Source organism: Eulemur rufifrons, unplaced genomic scaffold, assembly GCF_041146395.1.
Source record: "Eulemur rufifrons isolate Redbay unplaced genomic scaffold, OSU_ERuf_1 scaffold_542, whole genome shotgun sequence".
Lineage (NCBI taxonomy): Eukaryota > Metazoa > Chordata > Mammalia > Primates > Lemuridae > Eulemur > Eulemur rufifrons.
In genome coordinates, this window is record NW_027183324.1 from 5,075 (window position 1) to 22,957 (window position 17,883).

The following is a 17,883-nucleotide window of genomic DNA, read 5'->3' on the forward strand; positions in this document are numbered from 1 at the left end:
GTGTGTGTGTGTGTGTGTGTGTCTCTCTCTCTCTCTCTCTCTCGTTTCCTTGGCTAGATCTGCAGTTTTCCCTCACCCTGCCACTCTCTCTGTGCCGTCTGCTTCTGGGGCTGACCTTATCTGCTCCTCCCAGCCTTCACAGGATACATTCTGGGCAGCTTGGCTCCTTCCGTTCCAACTATCCCAACACTGATTCCTTTTTTTTTTCTCCTGCATGTTTTTCAGCCGATACTTTGTTGATGATTTTGGTTGCATTTTTTAGGAGAGAGATATCTGCTCAAGCTCTTCTCTAGGCCCCCTCCCTGTGCCTGCATAATCCTTCTCCTCCTACCTTTCCAGCGTCTTTGCAGATGTTCCTTTTGCAAAATGAGATAAGAGTAATACAGGAACTAGTTGCCAAGTGCTGCTTTGCCCAGAGACGGGTAGAGGTTGTGGGGTGGAAAAGTGGGAGGACATCTTAAAATCAGAGGTCAAAGGAACAAGTACATTTACTCTATCATCAGAGAGGACTCTTAAACCGGGGAAGGCATCTTGAGGCCAGGGCCAGAACTTGACTTCTGGAAAAGGTTATGCAGAGCTCGAGAGGTAAATCTTTGTTGGGAGACCTTGGGAGACAATTACAGAAAACCTAATGTGTTTTAGTTATCTGTTTTCACCCAACATTCCTGAAAAGGCAGGCTGTACTAGATAGATGTTGCTTTTTCTATTAACCTATCAGTGATGGGGACAGCAGGCCAAGTCCTGGCTCACCCCCAGGGCCCAGTAAGCCATGACTGGTCACTGGAAATGAGACACTGTGGGACTGAAGACGGGGCTGACAGCACTTCTGCTTCCTTCCCACTTGTCTTTACCGCTAGCTCTGAGACCCATCAACTCTGGCAGGTAAACAGGGAGCTGGCATGGGCCCTGGAGAGGTCAAGCTCTAGGTGATGCTGAACTGCAAGGCTTTGACAACTGAAAGATACACAATTATAAGCTAGGAGGCTGGAAAGAAGTGGAAACAGTAGCCATGATCCAACCCCACAAGACCCTCTGCCTGACTGAGGCTGCTTTTACTGTCTTCCACCACAGCCCACAGAGGAAGAGTGCTGGTTCCCCTCACAATCCACTCCTCTCCCAAAATTCCCTTAAGTTTGAACTGTTGCCTTCTGTCCTGGGGTCAGTGACTGATGCAGGTAGAAAGGTGATGATGGGGTGGAAAGGTGGGTTCAGATCTCCACGCACTCATTTACTAGCTGTGCAAAGTCTGACCAAAATCTTACAAACAAGGAACTTGAGCCTCAGTTCTCATTTTTCAAATGAGGTAACAAATACCCACAGCATAGGGCTGTGCTGAAGTCAGAGATAAAATGTAATGGCAGTTAGCTCCATTTTCTCTACTTTCCCCCCCACCACCTCCAAAATAGCAATACTGCATCGTGTGATGACTTCATTCTCTTTGCCTAGGGAGGATTCCAATCTCTAAACAGTGTGAGGACCAGGAAATAATGGTACAGAATGTCATCTGTGTATTAAGCATGTTAAATAGGAGTGGTAGGCAGAATTCTAAAGATGTCCTGCCTCGACTGCTGTCTCCTGGCTATTCAATCCAACACTAATCTATGTACTGCTATGAAGGATATTTGCAGCTCTAATTAAGGCAATGGACCTTAAGATAGCGAGATCACCCTGAACTGCCTGCTTGGTGTCATCTAATCACTTGAGCCCCTAAAAACAGAGAAATGTCTTTGGCAGGAGTTGGAAAGATGTAGCAGTCAGAGGGATTCAGTGTGAGAAAAACTTGACCAGCCATGGCTGGCTCTGAAGATGGAGGTAGGGGGCCAGGAGCTAGGAATATGGGCAGTCTCTAGAAGCTGAGAGTGACCCTTGGCCAACAGCCAGCAAGGAAACAGGGATCTCAGTCCTACAACTGCAAGGAACAATTCGGCCAACACCCTCAATAGATTCATCCCCAGAGCCTCTAGAAAAGAACACAGCCCTGCCAACCCCTTGATTTTGGCTTCATGAAACCTGAAACAAAGATACCAGTTGAGTCACCTCAGACTTCTGACCCACGGACTGTGAAATAATAAACAGATATTGTTGTAAGCCACTAAATTTGTGACAATTTGTTACGGCAGCAATAGGAAATACAAAAGGTATTTAAGCTGCTTCAATAACCCTAGGAGACAGATACTATTATTACCCCCATTTTTCAGATGAGGAGGCTAAAGCACAGTGAAGAGGTTCAGAGAAAGTCTGCTGGTACAAGTCTCAAGAGCAGTTGTTCTTGGTGGAAGTGTTTGCTACCAAGTTTATTTGCAGTGTTAACAGCACAACATTTACAAAACATATTTTGTACAATCAAGTCTGTACTGCCCTTACACACTGGGGGGTGGGGAAGACCTAGTCCTTCCAACAGCTATAAACAGTCCTGGAAAATGAGTTTATGAAAAACACTTTCTCTTCCTTCAGCAAGCAAAATTATTCATGAAGCTGTACGGTTCAGCAACAGGGAGCAAAGGGAAAAAAATTACCTCAAAGAAAGCAACAGCTCCTTTCCTGGTGGGATCAGTCATTTTATAGACATGAAATATTCATACCAGAGATCTTATATTTTAAGAGGAATGGGTTATATACCAGAGCTACAACAATAAACATTTTATTTATTACTAATGGGGAATTTAGAAGACTCTCTCTGCACACCAGTGCTTGAATATATTCTGCTGTTTCAGAGTACGTTTTTTAGACATCCAGCAACTATAGCCCAGACTTTTGGAGATCTCTTCTAATTAACCTCAAGTTTCATGTTCACACCCACTACCTGCCTCTGATTTTTCTCCCTAGTGCTCCACTCCAACATTTGAGAGTTGCCCAAGGACTGTTGTAAGTCACATAACAGATCCCAAGCACTCTCCTTCCACAGAAGGTCTGACTCTTGACCTTTGTGAACATAGGGCTTTAGAGAAACAAACTTAGGGAAACTAGCTATTCTCTTGAGGCCAAGCCTCTCTGTGCCAACAGCCCTGGTAGGAGGAATAGGGCTGATAAATAATGAATCAGCATCTTGATCAATTGGTAGGGTTTAAATGGTTTTAAAATCTTCTCAGGTGAAAAATTACTACAATTTTGTGCTCTTGGCAGATTTCAGAGGGAGACCTGAAGCAAAAAATCTTTAAGGGACCCTCGAGTAGCCAGAAGTTCTTTTCAGACTGATACACATCAAATATTTAGCAACCAGGACTACGGAAGGACTGAAGAGTGAGAGGAGCTCCCAGGGCCTGGAAGCTCACTCTTAGGGCCCCGTGGCGCTACACACGTGGCTGACTGCAATCAGCAGTGGCTGTGGGGATCTGAGGTATCAGGTAGGTGTCCAGCTCCTGGCACTGGTGCAGTGCTACGCTGTCTAACACCCACTCTCGGGTCACCACAGGTGCTTCACACATCTGCCCAATTGCTGGGGACAGAGAACACAAGCAGAGATTAGTGCCAATTCACAATCTCCCAGACCAGACTCTAATCAATCTACTCTGGGTATCTGGTTGTATGAGGTCTTAGGGTTAATCAGGTAGGAGCCAAACTGTTTCTCTTAAGCAATGCTTCAGAACATAGAGCCTCAATTAGAAGCCTGAGGAGTGACTGCTGGTTAAAGCCTGTAGCCTTTGGCAACTGTATTAACATGAGTGTCAATCTCTTAAAGGAAAAGCCACCAGAGAGCACAAAATAGCATTGCAATTTAATGACGTGGAAAAACGTCTGCAATATCTTAAGTGAAAAAATCAAAATAGTATAAATATGATCACATTTGTGTAAAATACACGTGTACATGTATGTACACATGCTTGAAAGAATTTTCCAGTGATCATCTTCAAGTAGTGGGATTATTGGGATTATTTTATTGTTTTTGTGCTGGCTTATATTTTCTGTGATGAACATTCATATTTAAAACCCCTCCCATTTGAAACAGTTCATGTATTACTTCTACAATACAAAACAAACAACAAAAATTTAAAAAGACTTTTTAGCCATTCAACAAATATCTAAAATGTGCTAAGAATCATGCTACTCAAGCACCAAGAAATGAGTGGTGAACCAAACCCATCCAATAGGACGCCATATGACATAGGCGTATGCAGGCATCTTACCATGAAAGCCATCGTCCTCTGTCCAGGCATCTGGCTGCACGACCACAACTGGGTGAATACCCTGCATCCCCAGGAAGGAGAGAGCATTGTGAGTGTTAGAGCAAGATTTTTGGAACAGTCACTTCACCATTTCTTGATGCTTTGTTGAAGCAGACTACTTTGGGGACAGCCACAGAAAGGCGGGGAAGGGCACATAGCAAAAGGGTCAGGGAAAAAGCTTTCCCTTAGTATATCAAATACTTGTGGCTGGGCACAGTGGCTCACGCCTGTAATCCTAGCACTCTAGGAGGCCGAGGTGGGATGATTGCCTGAGGTTGGGGATTCGAGACAAGCCTGAGCCAAGAGTGAGACTCCATCTCTACTAAAAATAGAAAACTTAGCCGGGCATGGTGGTGCGCGCCTGTAGTCCCAGCTCCTCGGGAGGCTGAGGCAGGAGGATGGCTTGAGCCCAGGAATTGGAGGTTGCTGTGTGCTAAGCTGATACCACAGCATGGCACTGTGGTCCAGGCAACAGAGCAAGACTCTGTCTCAAAAATAAAAAATAAAAACAAAAACAAAACCCAACACAACAACAAACAAATAAAACCTTATAGTTCCCAACTCCTTACTCATCCCTTACAGATGGAGGCACGTGGTCAGAGAAGGCTTCTGAGGCTACATTAGGGAGGGTCCATGGAGACTGATGGGTACCAGCCTTACTCAGTCACAGGAGAGAATTATATCCTCCCTCTCTAACTGAGCACCAAACACTTACTGTGCCAAGGGTGAATGATGACAGCTTCTTCACCACAGTAGCCCCACACAGCTGCACCATCCACTCCAGTTGATCTAAACAGGACATTTAGACCTAAAATCACCACGGTATTCCGCATACTTAACCTGCACCCTCTACCCCTTACTCCTCTGGATGAAGGCTAACAGCAAGACTTCTCAGTGGGAGAGTCTCTGTCTCTCTGCTCCAAAGGACTGAAAAACCTTAAATTAGAATCTATATCAGGGATATGGATTCTAAGTCAATTTGCCACTGATGTGCTGCCTACTCTAGTTATCAGTTTCCATATGGCCACTTGGAAGATAAGGTTTGATAGTTTCTCAAATAAAACGCTTAAAAAAAAATCCAAGATCTAATTTCCATTAATTCGCTAAATTGCTGGCTAAGACACTGTGTGCAAAAACATCCACCTTCTTTCCCTCTCTTCCTGCATCCTAATTCTGTGTTGGTAATTGATAATCACGGCCACTGAGAGCACCATGCTTGCTGGTAATTACTGTAAATGTCAAGAGACAGGAAGATAATTCATCTAGTCAAAAAAAATACACGTCATTCTGGTCAGAGACTCAGTGGGAAAAGGCTACATGCTGGGCTGGAATCAACATACTCAGGGGAATAGAAATCAGAAGATAGGAGGCCCAGGTGGGAGGATCACTTGAGGCTAGGAGTTCAAGACAAGCCTGGGTAACACGGCAAGACCTTGTCTCTGCAAAAATCTAAAAAAATGAGCTGGGCATAGTGGCCTGTAGTCCTGGCTACTTGGGAGGCTGAGCCAGGAGGATGGCTTGAGTCTCTGGTTTGGCTGACAGAGTGAGACACTGTCTGGAAAAAAAAAAAAAGCAAAATTACATTGTTGGGGTCTCTTGCTGCCACTAATCCACCTGTGCCCAGAAGCTAAGGCCTTCCTCTGAGGAGTAAGAGGACCTATACACACACCAGGGCCTTTGTGCTGCCCAACTCCAGAGGTGAGCCCCACAGCAGCACTAAACATAACACCACATTCTGTGTCAAATTTAATTAGAAAATGTTCATCAAGAGTCTCCCCCTAGGCCGGGGGTGGTGGCTCACACCCGTAATCCTAGCACTCTGGGAGGCTGAGGCAAGAGGATTGCTGGAGCCCAGGAATTTAAGACCAACCAGAGCAAGAGCAAGACCCCGTCTCTACTAAAAATAGAAAAAATTAGCCAGGTGTGGTGTCTCATGCCTGTAGTCCTATGGTCCCACCTGAGGCAGGAGGATGGCGTGAGCCTAGGAGTTTGAGGTTGCTGTGAGCTGGGCTGATGCCACAGCACTCCAGCCTGAGCAACAGAGCAAGACTCTGTCTCAGAAAAAAAAAAAAAAAGAGTCTTCCCCTGCTCTGCGCCCATGTGTGTATCAGCCCACAGGTCTGATGCAGCTGCTGTGCTTTCTCTGTGTTAAATGAAGATGGTTAGGAAGAACACAACTCTTTCTCAACTTACAAATCCAAAGGTATCTTCTCCCTAATATATATAGCACTAACAGCAGCTTGACCTCACCTGAACACAGAATATATGTGTCCTAGATATTAAATCTTCACTGCCTTTACGTTCTTGAGAAGGGACACAAGGTCTAGCTTTTTGCCATAGGATAACATTTAGGTGCCATTTTGTGTGGAGGGTGGTAGAGAAATAGAATAACCTGTAGAACATCTCACCAATCTGAGGAACCCCCATAAGGTGATCTCACTTAGTACACTCCCCAACGTAAAAGAAAGGTGGTGCTGGAACTTGGCAGTTCTCCCAAGGCTCTTACCTATGGGCATGTTGGTAAAGCGCCCATAGCAACAGATTTCCAGGCCTCTGAAGATCTGGAAGAATAGAGGAAGAGAGAGAGAGGGACAGGGGAATGGAGAGAAAGAAATACTAGTTATAAAAGAGTATGGGCTTTTATAAAAATAAAATAAAATGAAGACTCTCCCAAAGGAAGAACTCTTTTTCAATCAGCCTTCTTAGGTTGAAGAACTTTTTTCTCTACCACCTGACAGTTTCTGCTGCTATGTCCCAGAGACAATCAATCCAATGCTGATGGATTTCAGAAGGCTTTTTTCAAGTGCCTATATAGTTGATCTACACTGTACAGTCATTCTTTGTCATTCAAGGATTGAGCATCCCACTCTGCCACCAATCAAGCCCAGGCTCCTCCCTAATGACATCTGCAGAGATTTCACTTCTTGTTAGACATGAGAGGGGAAAAAAAAGCATCCTTCTTTTGTTTAATAAAAGGCTTGGATGGGAAGAAGTTCAAAGCTATTGGCTGAAGTTTGATGTTTATCCAGACTTGGTACATCAATACTATGATGCCCTCAGCAGGCAGGTCTATGTTGATTTTATGTGTACACGCTCCTTTTCTCCTCTGACTTTCTTCTGGTCCCCAAACATCTGTTCTTTCTTTCATACTGCTCTGGGAATGGCCATTGTATCTTCAGGTAACCTAAGCAGTTTTAATCTAGAAGTGAAGCCCCGTTCTGTCTCTCCTCATTAAGCTGGCCTGCCTGCCTGCTTTCCTGAAGACACAGATCACACTGCACCTCCTAGGGGCCTCTCCCACTTACACTGCTCGGCAGCACCATTCAAAAGAACTTTCTGTGATATGGAAATGTTTTATATCTGCGCTAGTAAGGTAGCCATGAGCCATGTGTGGTTGTTGAGCACATCAAATGTGGTTAGGGTGAATGAGAAACTAAACTTTATATTTTAGCTTTTTAAAATTTAAATCTAAAGAGTCCCATGTGGCTGGTGGCAACTGTGTTGAACAGTGCAAATTCTTACACATACATTGGCATGGGTGCTTATGAAAGAACTTGGGTATCATTTAAAAGAAATCTACATTTGTGTCAGTGAACGGATATATTTGGGTAACTTTTCATTCTCCTTACCCTCTTTCTATTCCACTAAAAAGAAAACTGCCTAAGCCTAGAATTCACCTGGCCTCAAAGAGACTAGGATAGAGAAAAATCAGGGAGCTAAAACACAGATGGCCTTTTACGAAATGCCCCCCCCCCCCCCCCAGACTCTCTTTCTCTTTAACTATAGCCAGAGGGAAAAGAAAGGACAGAAGGACAAGTCTGTTTCTGTTTTAAGTGACAGTCTCCATCTGTGCCACTCTCACTATGTGTATGAATAAACTGCATTCCCAACCTGTTGACAGGACCTAGATGTTCATAATGCTAAAAGTTCTTCCCAGGCAGCCAGTTGGAGTCAAATGCTGCCATGAAAAGTACAAAAGATTAAAATTTTTTACATCCAGGCTGACACTCACTGATGAGGATGTCTAGTTATGAGATAAATTCGAAGTTTCACCTCTACAAATACATTTCTCTTCCAGAGGAAAATACAGTGGTGACAGTATCTTCAGAATGCTATTACTCTAACCAGGTACTTTGTATCATTGCTACCCTGAATAGAGGAAAAAACCGAAAGAACTAGAATTTCCTTTGAATCTGGTGCTAATTCTGCCTTGCACACAGTGGAGTCAAAACAAATGACTGGCTCACATTGAGCTCCCCTGGGGTGAAGGCAACAGCATAAACAGGGCCAGCATCTTTTCTTGGCATCTGGAACAGTTACTTGATAGGCACAGAGGGTGAGGATGGGCTGACCTCAAGGGTTCAGAACTCCAGGCTTGGTTTGTGATCATTTCTCAAAGCAATTTTCCTTGGAAAATCACCTCTACAGGTTCTCTCTCAAGTTTCTGTCAAAGGACAGAAGGTGCTCCATATGGGGATGTTCTGAAATGACTGGCGGTGCACACTTCGAAAAGGAGGAAAAGCAGACCAGGAACATAAGCACTTAGTCAGAGACCTGAGAAAGCAGCCAGCTCAGGCCTGACATGCAGGTGTGAAATCTTGCATGGACTTCTCCCTGAGCAGACGACATAGTTCTGGCTATATCATCTGCTACAATATGATCTGGGGAAAGTCATTGAGTCTTCCTGGGCCCTTGCAAAGTTGTTGGAATAAGCTATTTTTCTCCTCTGTGAAGCCTTCTATAACTTTTCAAGAAACTATAGTATTAAGATTTTAGACTTAGAGCTAGACTGTCTGGGTTCAACTTCTAGTTCCATCATTCACTAACTATGTGACCTTGGACAACTTAACCTCGCTGAGCCTCAATTTTCTCATCTGTAAAATAGGCAAAATTACCGCACACACTTAATAAGGTTGTTGTAAAATTGCTAATTAGTTAAAATACAGTCAAATATTTAGGGAAGTCCTTGGCATATAGTGAACATTATATAAATGATAACTATTATTGGTTATTAATCACTTCCTCTTCTATGCATCCATAGACAGCAATGTATAAACCCCACTCAGATCACTTACCACACTGCTTTAGAGAAAGACACACCAGTAAAGTGGAAAGAGCAAAAGCTTTAGATCCACATCTGTTTAGAGTCCTAGCTCTGCCACTTATTAGCTGAGATTTGAAGCCCAGACTGGAATCCAAACTACACAGCCTCTCTAAACCTCTAAGTTCCTTCATTCATAAAATAGAGACAATACTTATTTACCTTGTTGGGCCAGAAGAAATAAAAAAGCTCTGTGAAAGCATCATGCTAGTGCTCTAGCAGCATATACGTAATGAGCCTTACAAGATGAAGGAGACCATCTCCACAGAGGGGACTGAAATGCAGAATGGTGGGGTGGGGTTTTTGGGGAGAAGGAGGTTTACCTTTCTGTCCTGGGATTCTCTTGCTCGCTTTGGACCTTGGTGGTTTCTTCCGTTGATCACATCTCCTCTGACTTCAAAATCATGCTGAAGGAAACCAAATACAAACCATCAGGATCAGAGAAAGAGAGAGAAGTCTCTTTCAATGGAAGTGGAGTAGACACATATTTAAGGCATTAGGAATTGCCAGGCAAAGCCTTGACCAAAAATAAATAAATAAAATCATTCTTTTTGGTGGACTGGGTGAAATGACCAGAATCTCAGCTATTGAAATCAATTCACTGAAGCAACTCTTCGTGTGCAGAAATTAACAACTGGCTTTTCACCTCACTAGGACTTAATGTATTTTAACTCTCAACATCTATCTCCTCTCAAAACATTCACTTAGCATTTAAACTGCTTATACTGTGCTGTTATAAAGATAACTGAATAATTCCTGATCTCCTAAATCAATTGTACATTAGTATGCCATCTAAAGAAATACAAGCTTTTCAGATTTCCATTGAGAGATTTACAAAGTTAATGAAGACAAAATGATAAAATATACATTTAATACACTAAAGAAAGAAGTTTTTCACAATCACTATTGTGACTGGTCAAGGACTACAGAATAAAGAATGGGATTGGGGAGGTTAGAGTTTTGGGGAAGAAATCTGAGGAAGAATGCTTTGAAACAATTCTGACTGAAACTCAGATTATAGGGAAGGCTGTATGTATTGTCAAGAGTATTATGAAGAAAAATAAAGGCAAGAGTATAACCACAGGCTGTTATAAGCGGAAGAACACTTAACATTTCCTAGTCACTTGAACAAGAAGAGTCTAGTGATAAATTTGTCATTTATTTGAAGATGCCTCCCATATTTATAGTTCTGATTGCCCCCCTGAGCTTCATACAATGTGTCCAATTGCCTACTTAACCTCTCCTTCCAGATGTTTAGTATAAATCTCAAAATTCATGCATCTAAAGCAGAGCTCCAGATTCCACTCCTGCCCTCCCCTCCACGTGCTCCTCCCCAATGTCTTTCCTTTTCTAATTTAACATTACTAACATGACCCGTTGTTCAGGCCAAAATCCAAGGGTCACCCCTTTGATTCCTGTTTACCTTATCTTCCAAATTTAACCCACTAGCAAGTCGTATCTTTAACAAATAAATGGCAAATCAACCTTTTCTTACCATTTCATGCCTCCAATTACTGTAAGAATAAAATGTGAATTCCTTACCACGGATTATACTAAATACTACCTGATCTGGCCCTTGTCTATGACCTTCTCCCATCCCTTGTCTCAACTCTGTCTTACATGATCTGCTGGCCTCGGCCTCCCAAAGTGCTGGGATTACAGGCATGAGCCACTGTGCCCAAGCCTGGTCAGCCTTGCTTACTACTGTATTCCTAGTGCCTAGCACACAGTAGGCTCCCTATAAATAGTCACTGAATGAAAGCTAAAACCAACAAAAGTGTGATTTAATTAATTATGAATATACTGAATAGTGCATAATGGCTTAAAACTGCTTTCACTAATTTTATTTTGTCTGATCTGTCGTCACCAGGAGCTCTTAGATGGCTGTTCTAAAATTATTCCTCCTCCTACACTCTATCTTATTTACCTCTCACTGTTCTCAGTATCATAAAGAGCAACATCTCTTTGAAGGAGTCTGATTTCTAAACAGATACATTTGCATATTAATATGAAGAATTCTTCAACAACAGTGAACAGCCAGTTTTCTACAAAAGTATACGCACATAAGATTCAGATGGGCCTGTTTCTTGTCTCTATGAATCTTTTCTTTCCCACTTTTTAAAGTCCTAAAGAAAAGACTGTTTCTTTTGAAACGCAGAACACATGAGAACACAGAATGCCTGGTTTGCTCTGCATAACTCCTGATGATCTTCATCATCAAAGAAAATTCGTGGGAAGCAGTATGTTCATGGAAGGAAGCAGATAACATTTTTGTGTGACTATGTGACTCAGTGGCACCAAGTCTCTCTGATTGGTTTGTAACATCAAGTACCTACCTCATCCAGCATCTTTTTTTCTTCAATTGACTGGGTCACCCCTAAAGAGATCACAGAAAAGACAGGTCACATAGAGCAAAAGAAAGTGCTCTCTTCAAGGAGGTGGAGAGGTCAGTGAATTACAAAAGAGCACAGGAAGAATGACAGAGGAGAGGTCCTCTCCCTCTAAAGCCACAGCTCCTTAAGAATAAGGCTGATAGGAGAGATTTCCTTCTGGAGACGCAGTTGATGTTTAATTTAAACATTATAAGCATGCCTGCAGCACATGGATTTCTGCCCACTATTAAATAAATCCCTAGTTCATATGCTAACATCGCTAGAAGCAGATTAGGTCCTATTAGTTATAAAAGAAATCCATTTTCCCAACATCACCAGCTTATCTGAACAAAGCGATAAGCATTAAAGATAAAGGCAGTTTTGTGTCACCATTAAAGATCTTTTGGTAATTCAGACTCAGCATCAGCAAAAACCTTAGGTGTTAAAATGTTAAGTGTAAAACTGCAATTCTGAGGTGTTAAAGGGAGGAGGGGAGATATTGTATTGTACTTACAGAAATAGCTAACTACCCATTTTCCTCCTGCAATTCCCAGAAAATATTTCAGTGTCCGTTCACACACAAACTCAGCATCTGCAGAATGAAAAACATTCCAAAGGATTAGAAGTAGAAAACAAAATCGGGAAGTGCTGCCCTAAGAAGCTAGAGCCTCAGCTACTCACACTCTCAAGATCAGTCTGGATTGATGATTCTGACACCCTTGGTGATAGAATCAGAGGCCGGAAACGCCACTAAGTATAACCAGTAGGTGTGGATCTTCGGAAGCCAGGAAGAGGCTGATACAAAGTTAAGACAAGAGGAAATGTCTGCCCCATCTTTTAGATGCCCAGGCTTGCTACATATTTCCATTTTTGTGTTCAAGATTAATGTGTATGGAGAAGATCTATCTTACTTGATAAGAATATGTGAAAGGAGAAGAAAATGGTATTGTTGAAATCATAAATCTAAAATGTCAACATAACAAATTTTCACCCCCAGAAGTTCTACCTGGGGAATCCTAACCCCCTAATATTTCCCTGAGAGGGACAGGAAAATATGAAGTGTTTTCATAACTTTTCTCTTATCTACATAAGTATTTCAGAAAGCAGTCTCTGAAGAATCACTTCTGTTTACTTCCTAGTGTTTCAAAGGCCCTTTTGAAGAACTAAGCAAACTGAGGAAAGACCATTTAGTTTTAAACAGGAGAAATGTATTTAACTAAATCCTAAACACAGCAGGTCATCTGCAAGCAGTAGCAGCAGCTATTCTCCCTCACTGAATTCTTTACAGTTTTTTTTTTTTGACAGAGTCTCGCTCTGTTGCCCAGGCTAGAGTGAGTGCCGTGGCGTCAGCCTAGCTCACAGCAACCTCAAACTCCTGGGCTTAAGCAATCCTCCTGCCTCAGCCTCCCAAGTAGCTGGGACTACAGGCATGCGCCACCATGCCCGGCTAATTTTTTCTATAAATATATTTTTAGCTGGCCAGATAATTTCTTTCTATTTTTAGTACAGACGGGGTCTCACTCTTGCTCAGGCTGGTCTCGAACTCCTGACCTCGAGCGATCCTCCCGCCTCGGCCTCCCAGAGTGCTAGGATTACAGGCGTGAGCCACCGCGCCCAGCCACTTTACAGTTTTTGAAGCTTTTAATAAAAAAAAAACTGCTACAAAACTGATTTAATGATATGCTTTAAACTTAGAAATTTTAACTCACTTTTAGTTTTAAAGTAGCAAATGTGGTATTGTCTTTGAGTTTAAAGACTGAACTAGAATAATTTAGATTTAATTTGCATTTTAAAGTTTTCTTTTCACCTTTCATCAGCTTTAATCCAAACCTATAACCTAAGATATTAAACTTTAATGACATTTGTCTTTAAAATAGTAATTAGTTTGTAGTAACTTGTTCTAGTGCTTGGTACCAGTGAGTCCTACCCTCTGACCCTGTGGTACAATTTTCATACAGTAGAAACCTAAGATCTTAGAGGTTCTAAGCCAATGTGTCCAACGGGTTTAGACCCTCTGCTCAAGCAGCTGAAGTACTGTGAAAAGAATCATCCTGGAGAGGACCATGTTATGTCCAGAGAATCGATTTTGTTAGAAAGCTGTTAGAGTTGAGTCATAATCTGCATCTCCTGTGTCCTCCATGCACTGGTCTTTGCTTTCTGGAGCTCCAGGAGTGAGTCTAACTCCTTTTCTGGAAAACATTTCTTGAGATATTTGAAGACAGTGTGTCTTATTCCCTTAAATCTTCTCATTCCTTAATTTCTTCTTCAAAAGACATTATTTTGAGTTTTTTCCCATCAACCTTTGGATAAACACTCTAGTTTGTCACTGACCATATTAAAAAGAAAGCTTGGTGCTCAGAGCAGAGGACATCATCTTCTAGGCAATCACTTCTGGAAAGAATACAGTGGGGGTCTGGATTTTACTTCACTTGCTTCAGACATTAGAACTGTATTAATAAGGCCCAGTTTCAAATAAGCTTTTTTTAGCAGCCCTGAAATGTTTACTCAGATTTAGCTTATAGTCAACTAAAAACTGCCAAAGGTCTCCTTTATCACACAGGTTATAATTAAAATTTAAAGGGGGAAGGTGTAGGACAAATGATCTGTCCCCTTTTTGTCCTTTTTCATACGTTAGGACTATCTCAGACTGTTATCAGATTTGTTTCCTGAAAAACTCTCCACCACACTCAAACTAGGTATTACACAAAGCTAGGGTTTCCAGATTTTGAATGAAGATTTGCTTCTGCCCCATTCCCCTTTGCCTCACTTTCAGAACTTGAACTCTACCTCACCAGAAAGGCCTTCAGCTAATTCATTGCAGGCAAGTAGACAGGAAGAAGTGGTTCTTCCTTCTGGCTCACTACCCTTCTAAATCTCAACTCAAAACAAAAGGGGGTCAAGAAGTAACAAAACTATTATTTGTCTTTCATAAAGTAATAACTGATTGACTATTAGAAGACTACCATTCATGATATGCTTAACAAATATTCCTATTTCTTCATGTGATTTTATGCAGCAGATGCAAAGTATTCTGTAAAGGTTCTTGATATACCTGTTTTCATAACAACATGCGTAGTCTCTTCAGTAATTACATTCGTTAAAGTGATGTTGTGTTTTTTGGCAAACTTGTGCACAAGCATCTGAAATCAAATCAAATATTACATTATAATAAATTACCTTTAGTACACAGCTTAGAATATTAGTTATCCTAGCTTTAGGTCTCCATTATTCTCAGAAAGGGTGCATCTTTTTTATTCTAACATGCCTGAAGTCTCAAAATAAATAATTTAATAAAAATTATGTACAAAACAGAGGAAGAAATTCTAAAATAGTCTATGCTAGAAGACATGGAATTACAACCAAGGATTCAAAATAATATTAATTTTGTCTTTAATAGCAGGTATCATTTGATTTCCTAAGATAGTTTCTTTGCATAGTGACACTATACTGTACTATAATTTAGATTTATCAGCCTATACTTTATAAGCTGAGAGGTAACTAGCCCATACAGAGTTATGCTAAAGATATATGTGGCTTAAAACCAAGATTCAACCCTCTGATAGTCACAAAACACTCAAATCAAGATGCTTCTGAAGGTCAGTACAAAAACTATCAATTCCTTCTTTAAAGGAGGATTGGAAGAGACTCATATTCTTCCTAAAATAAGTCTAGAGTCCTCTAGCTATTGTCTATCAACCAAATAAAAATCAATAGCCAGTAAAAGAAATTAACCGGATTCATTATGGGCACAGTTGGCCTAATTGGTAGCTACTGTCTGGTAAATAACTTTGTTTACGAACGGCCATCATTTACTAGCCGTCGCCACCCACACCAATACTTATGTGCTGCGCAATATTGCAGTGGAGGTCAGGCCATCTTTCTTTCATGCTGCCTCGCTCCATACTGCCACAGAGCACTGAAAAAAGGCAGGCTAGAGAAGCTAATGACATCCTCCCCCTTTTGCCACTGCCCTCTGCCAGGATCATTAGCAATTCTGAACTGAATAATTGCTGAAATCCCAGCCTTGAAACAGTGTTCAGTTAGAAGAGTAACTGCTGAAAAGATCATATTAATATGGGCTTCAGAATTAATCATGTGTAATACAGTCAGTAGCTTTCATCATAAATTTACCACACTTCAGCAAGTCTCAATAGAGCTCAAAGTTTTCCTCTTTGCTTGTTTAAAGACAATATGTACCCAAGCCACTTGTAGTTTAATCTGCAGCCCAGAATTGCTCATGGCAAGAAAGATTAGACCATTTTAGCCATCTCTGAAAAGCTGAACTCCCCAAACAAAGGGATAAAGAATGCTAATTTTCAATGAATAAATAGGAATTCTAGATGTGTAGGCATGTGATCAAAAGCCATTTAAATAGACACAGGTAAAAATTTTTTAGAGCAAAGTGCTGATCCCGGCATGGGGTTGTGAAATGAGAATGTTAATAACATCGTGCACTTATTTGTTGTATCTACCAAGGCAGACACAACTTATTTTGTCCATTTAGTAGTGGGGCACATCTGGCCACAGAGAATGTTATGCTGAATTATAACCTATGGAGAAGTTAGGATGAGAAATCTTATGAAGGATATATTAAGAAAGATATTTCAGAATGACTTAGTTATCTCTCAGTGTGTAATTTACGGCACCCACTACTGAATCCATTTGACAGTCTACTATGTTATCTCATCACAGTCTTAAAGAAATTTTCACTCAATTATTTTATTATGAAGCAATGCCAATGACAACTAATTACAGCGGAGGTAACTTTCCCGGGATTTCTGAAATCTATAAATATCAAAGTAGAAACAAGGCTTTAGTGGTTTTAATATTTTAGTGAGTATTTTCCACAATGTGAAACAATTTTCACTTCTGGCATGTGGAGGCTGAAGGAAACGCCAAAATCCTAATAGTAAGGGGTGTTGTAGGGCAGGCTATTGAACTATCTTACAAGCTAGGAAAAACACAAACAAATACTGGAGAAATGCTACTGTCTGGAAGTATGCTTGAAACCAGTATGGATTTAGTTAAATACGCTGGTAAGTTCATTCAGAAGTGAACCAAGGTGGGAAAGAGATGCCTGTTGGGGAGTAGAGCTATAACAACTTGCTTTTGTAGATAAAAAGATAATTCAAATTCAAAAGTGCTATATTATACCCCAAAGTGTAACTTTTCTGCTAATATTTACTAATTATTTTCTCAAGTAAACATATAGAAAATAATCCATATTATAGCTTTCTCCAGATCTAAATTTTCACTAATTACTAATAGAAATTAAATTATATAGGATTATAGTTGTTTCCTGGATTTCTTCCTATAGGTTATTCGTTGCTAGTACCTATATAAAACTGCAGTTTGTTATTAAGTTGCAGTCATTAGGGAGATACATATGGAAACACTCACAGATTCTTTTGGGGTCAAGCCTGATACCACCATGGATATTCTTTTGTTGACCCTTCCTGTTGAAGATGTCAATTCTGGCTTCTTCCTGCTCATACTTTCTTCCCTCACGGTCTCAGTATTATGAGTAGCAGCTGGACTCATGTCAGAATCTGCAACTTGAAATTGGGGTAATTTCAATGCAGAAGTTGAAGCTGGCATGCTGCAAATATGAGCCGAGTCTGGGGCTTTGTCTTCTGAAGGATCAGATTCAGGGTCTTCAGAGAAGAGGCAGACTCCGGATTCCAGGCAAGGGCTTCCCTCTGAAAGGATTGGGAGAGTAGTTTATTCTCATGACACTGAATCTTGAATTACAATGTTCCAGTCTTTGCTACGAATTAAAAAGACCTTCTGTGAAATGGGATGTAAAAAATAAATAAATAAATAAAAATAAAAAATAAAAAGACCAATGAATTTAGGTTAAGAGAAAAATGAGTATGCTAATACACTGTTGGTGGAAGTGCAAAGTGGTTTAATTTTTCTAAAAAAAAAAAATTTTTTAAAGGGTATTGTAGGCCGGGCACAGTGGCTCACGCCTGTAATCCTAGCACTCTGGGAGGCCGAGGTGGGCGGACTGTTTGAGCTCAGGAGTTTGAGACCAGCCTGAGCAAAAGCGAGACTCCGTCTCTACTAAAAATAGAAAGAAATTATATGGACAGCTAAAAATATGTATAGAAAAATTAGCCGGGCATGGTGGTGCATGCCTGTAGTCCCAGCTACTTGGGAGGCTGAGGCAGGAGGATTGCTTAAGCCCAGGAGTTTGAGGTTGCTGTAAGCTAGGCTGACGCCATGGCACTCTAGCCCGGGCAAC

The 17,883-nt window shown here is 41.2% G+C and overlaps 1 protein-coding gene across 1 annotated transcript; it reads right to left on the bottom strand.

Annotated features, from left to right (window-relative positions):
• Positions 1 to 3,290: 3,290 nt before the first annotated feature.
• On the bottom strand, positions 3,291 to 17,335 carry LOC138380561 (breast cancer type 1 susceptibility protein homolog; the record flags this gene model as incomplete). The annotated part of the gene is made up of 9 exons (XM_069464985.1): positions 3,291 to 3,436; positions 4,125 to 4,185; positions 4,879 to 4,952; positions 6,670 to 6,724; positions 9,588 to 9,671; positions 11,601 to 11,641; positions 12,151 to 12,228; positions 14,689 to 14,776; positions 17,037 to 17,335. Coding segments are annotated over 9 exons (926 nt in total), but the record flags the coding sequence as incomplete, so codon positions are not given.
• Between the last annotated feature and the right edge of the window lie 548 nt (positions 17,336 to 17,883).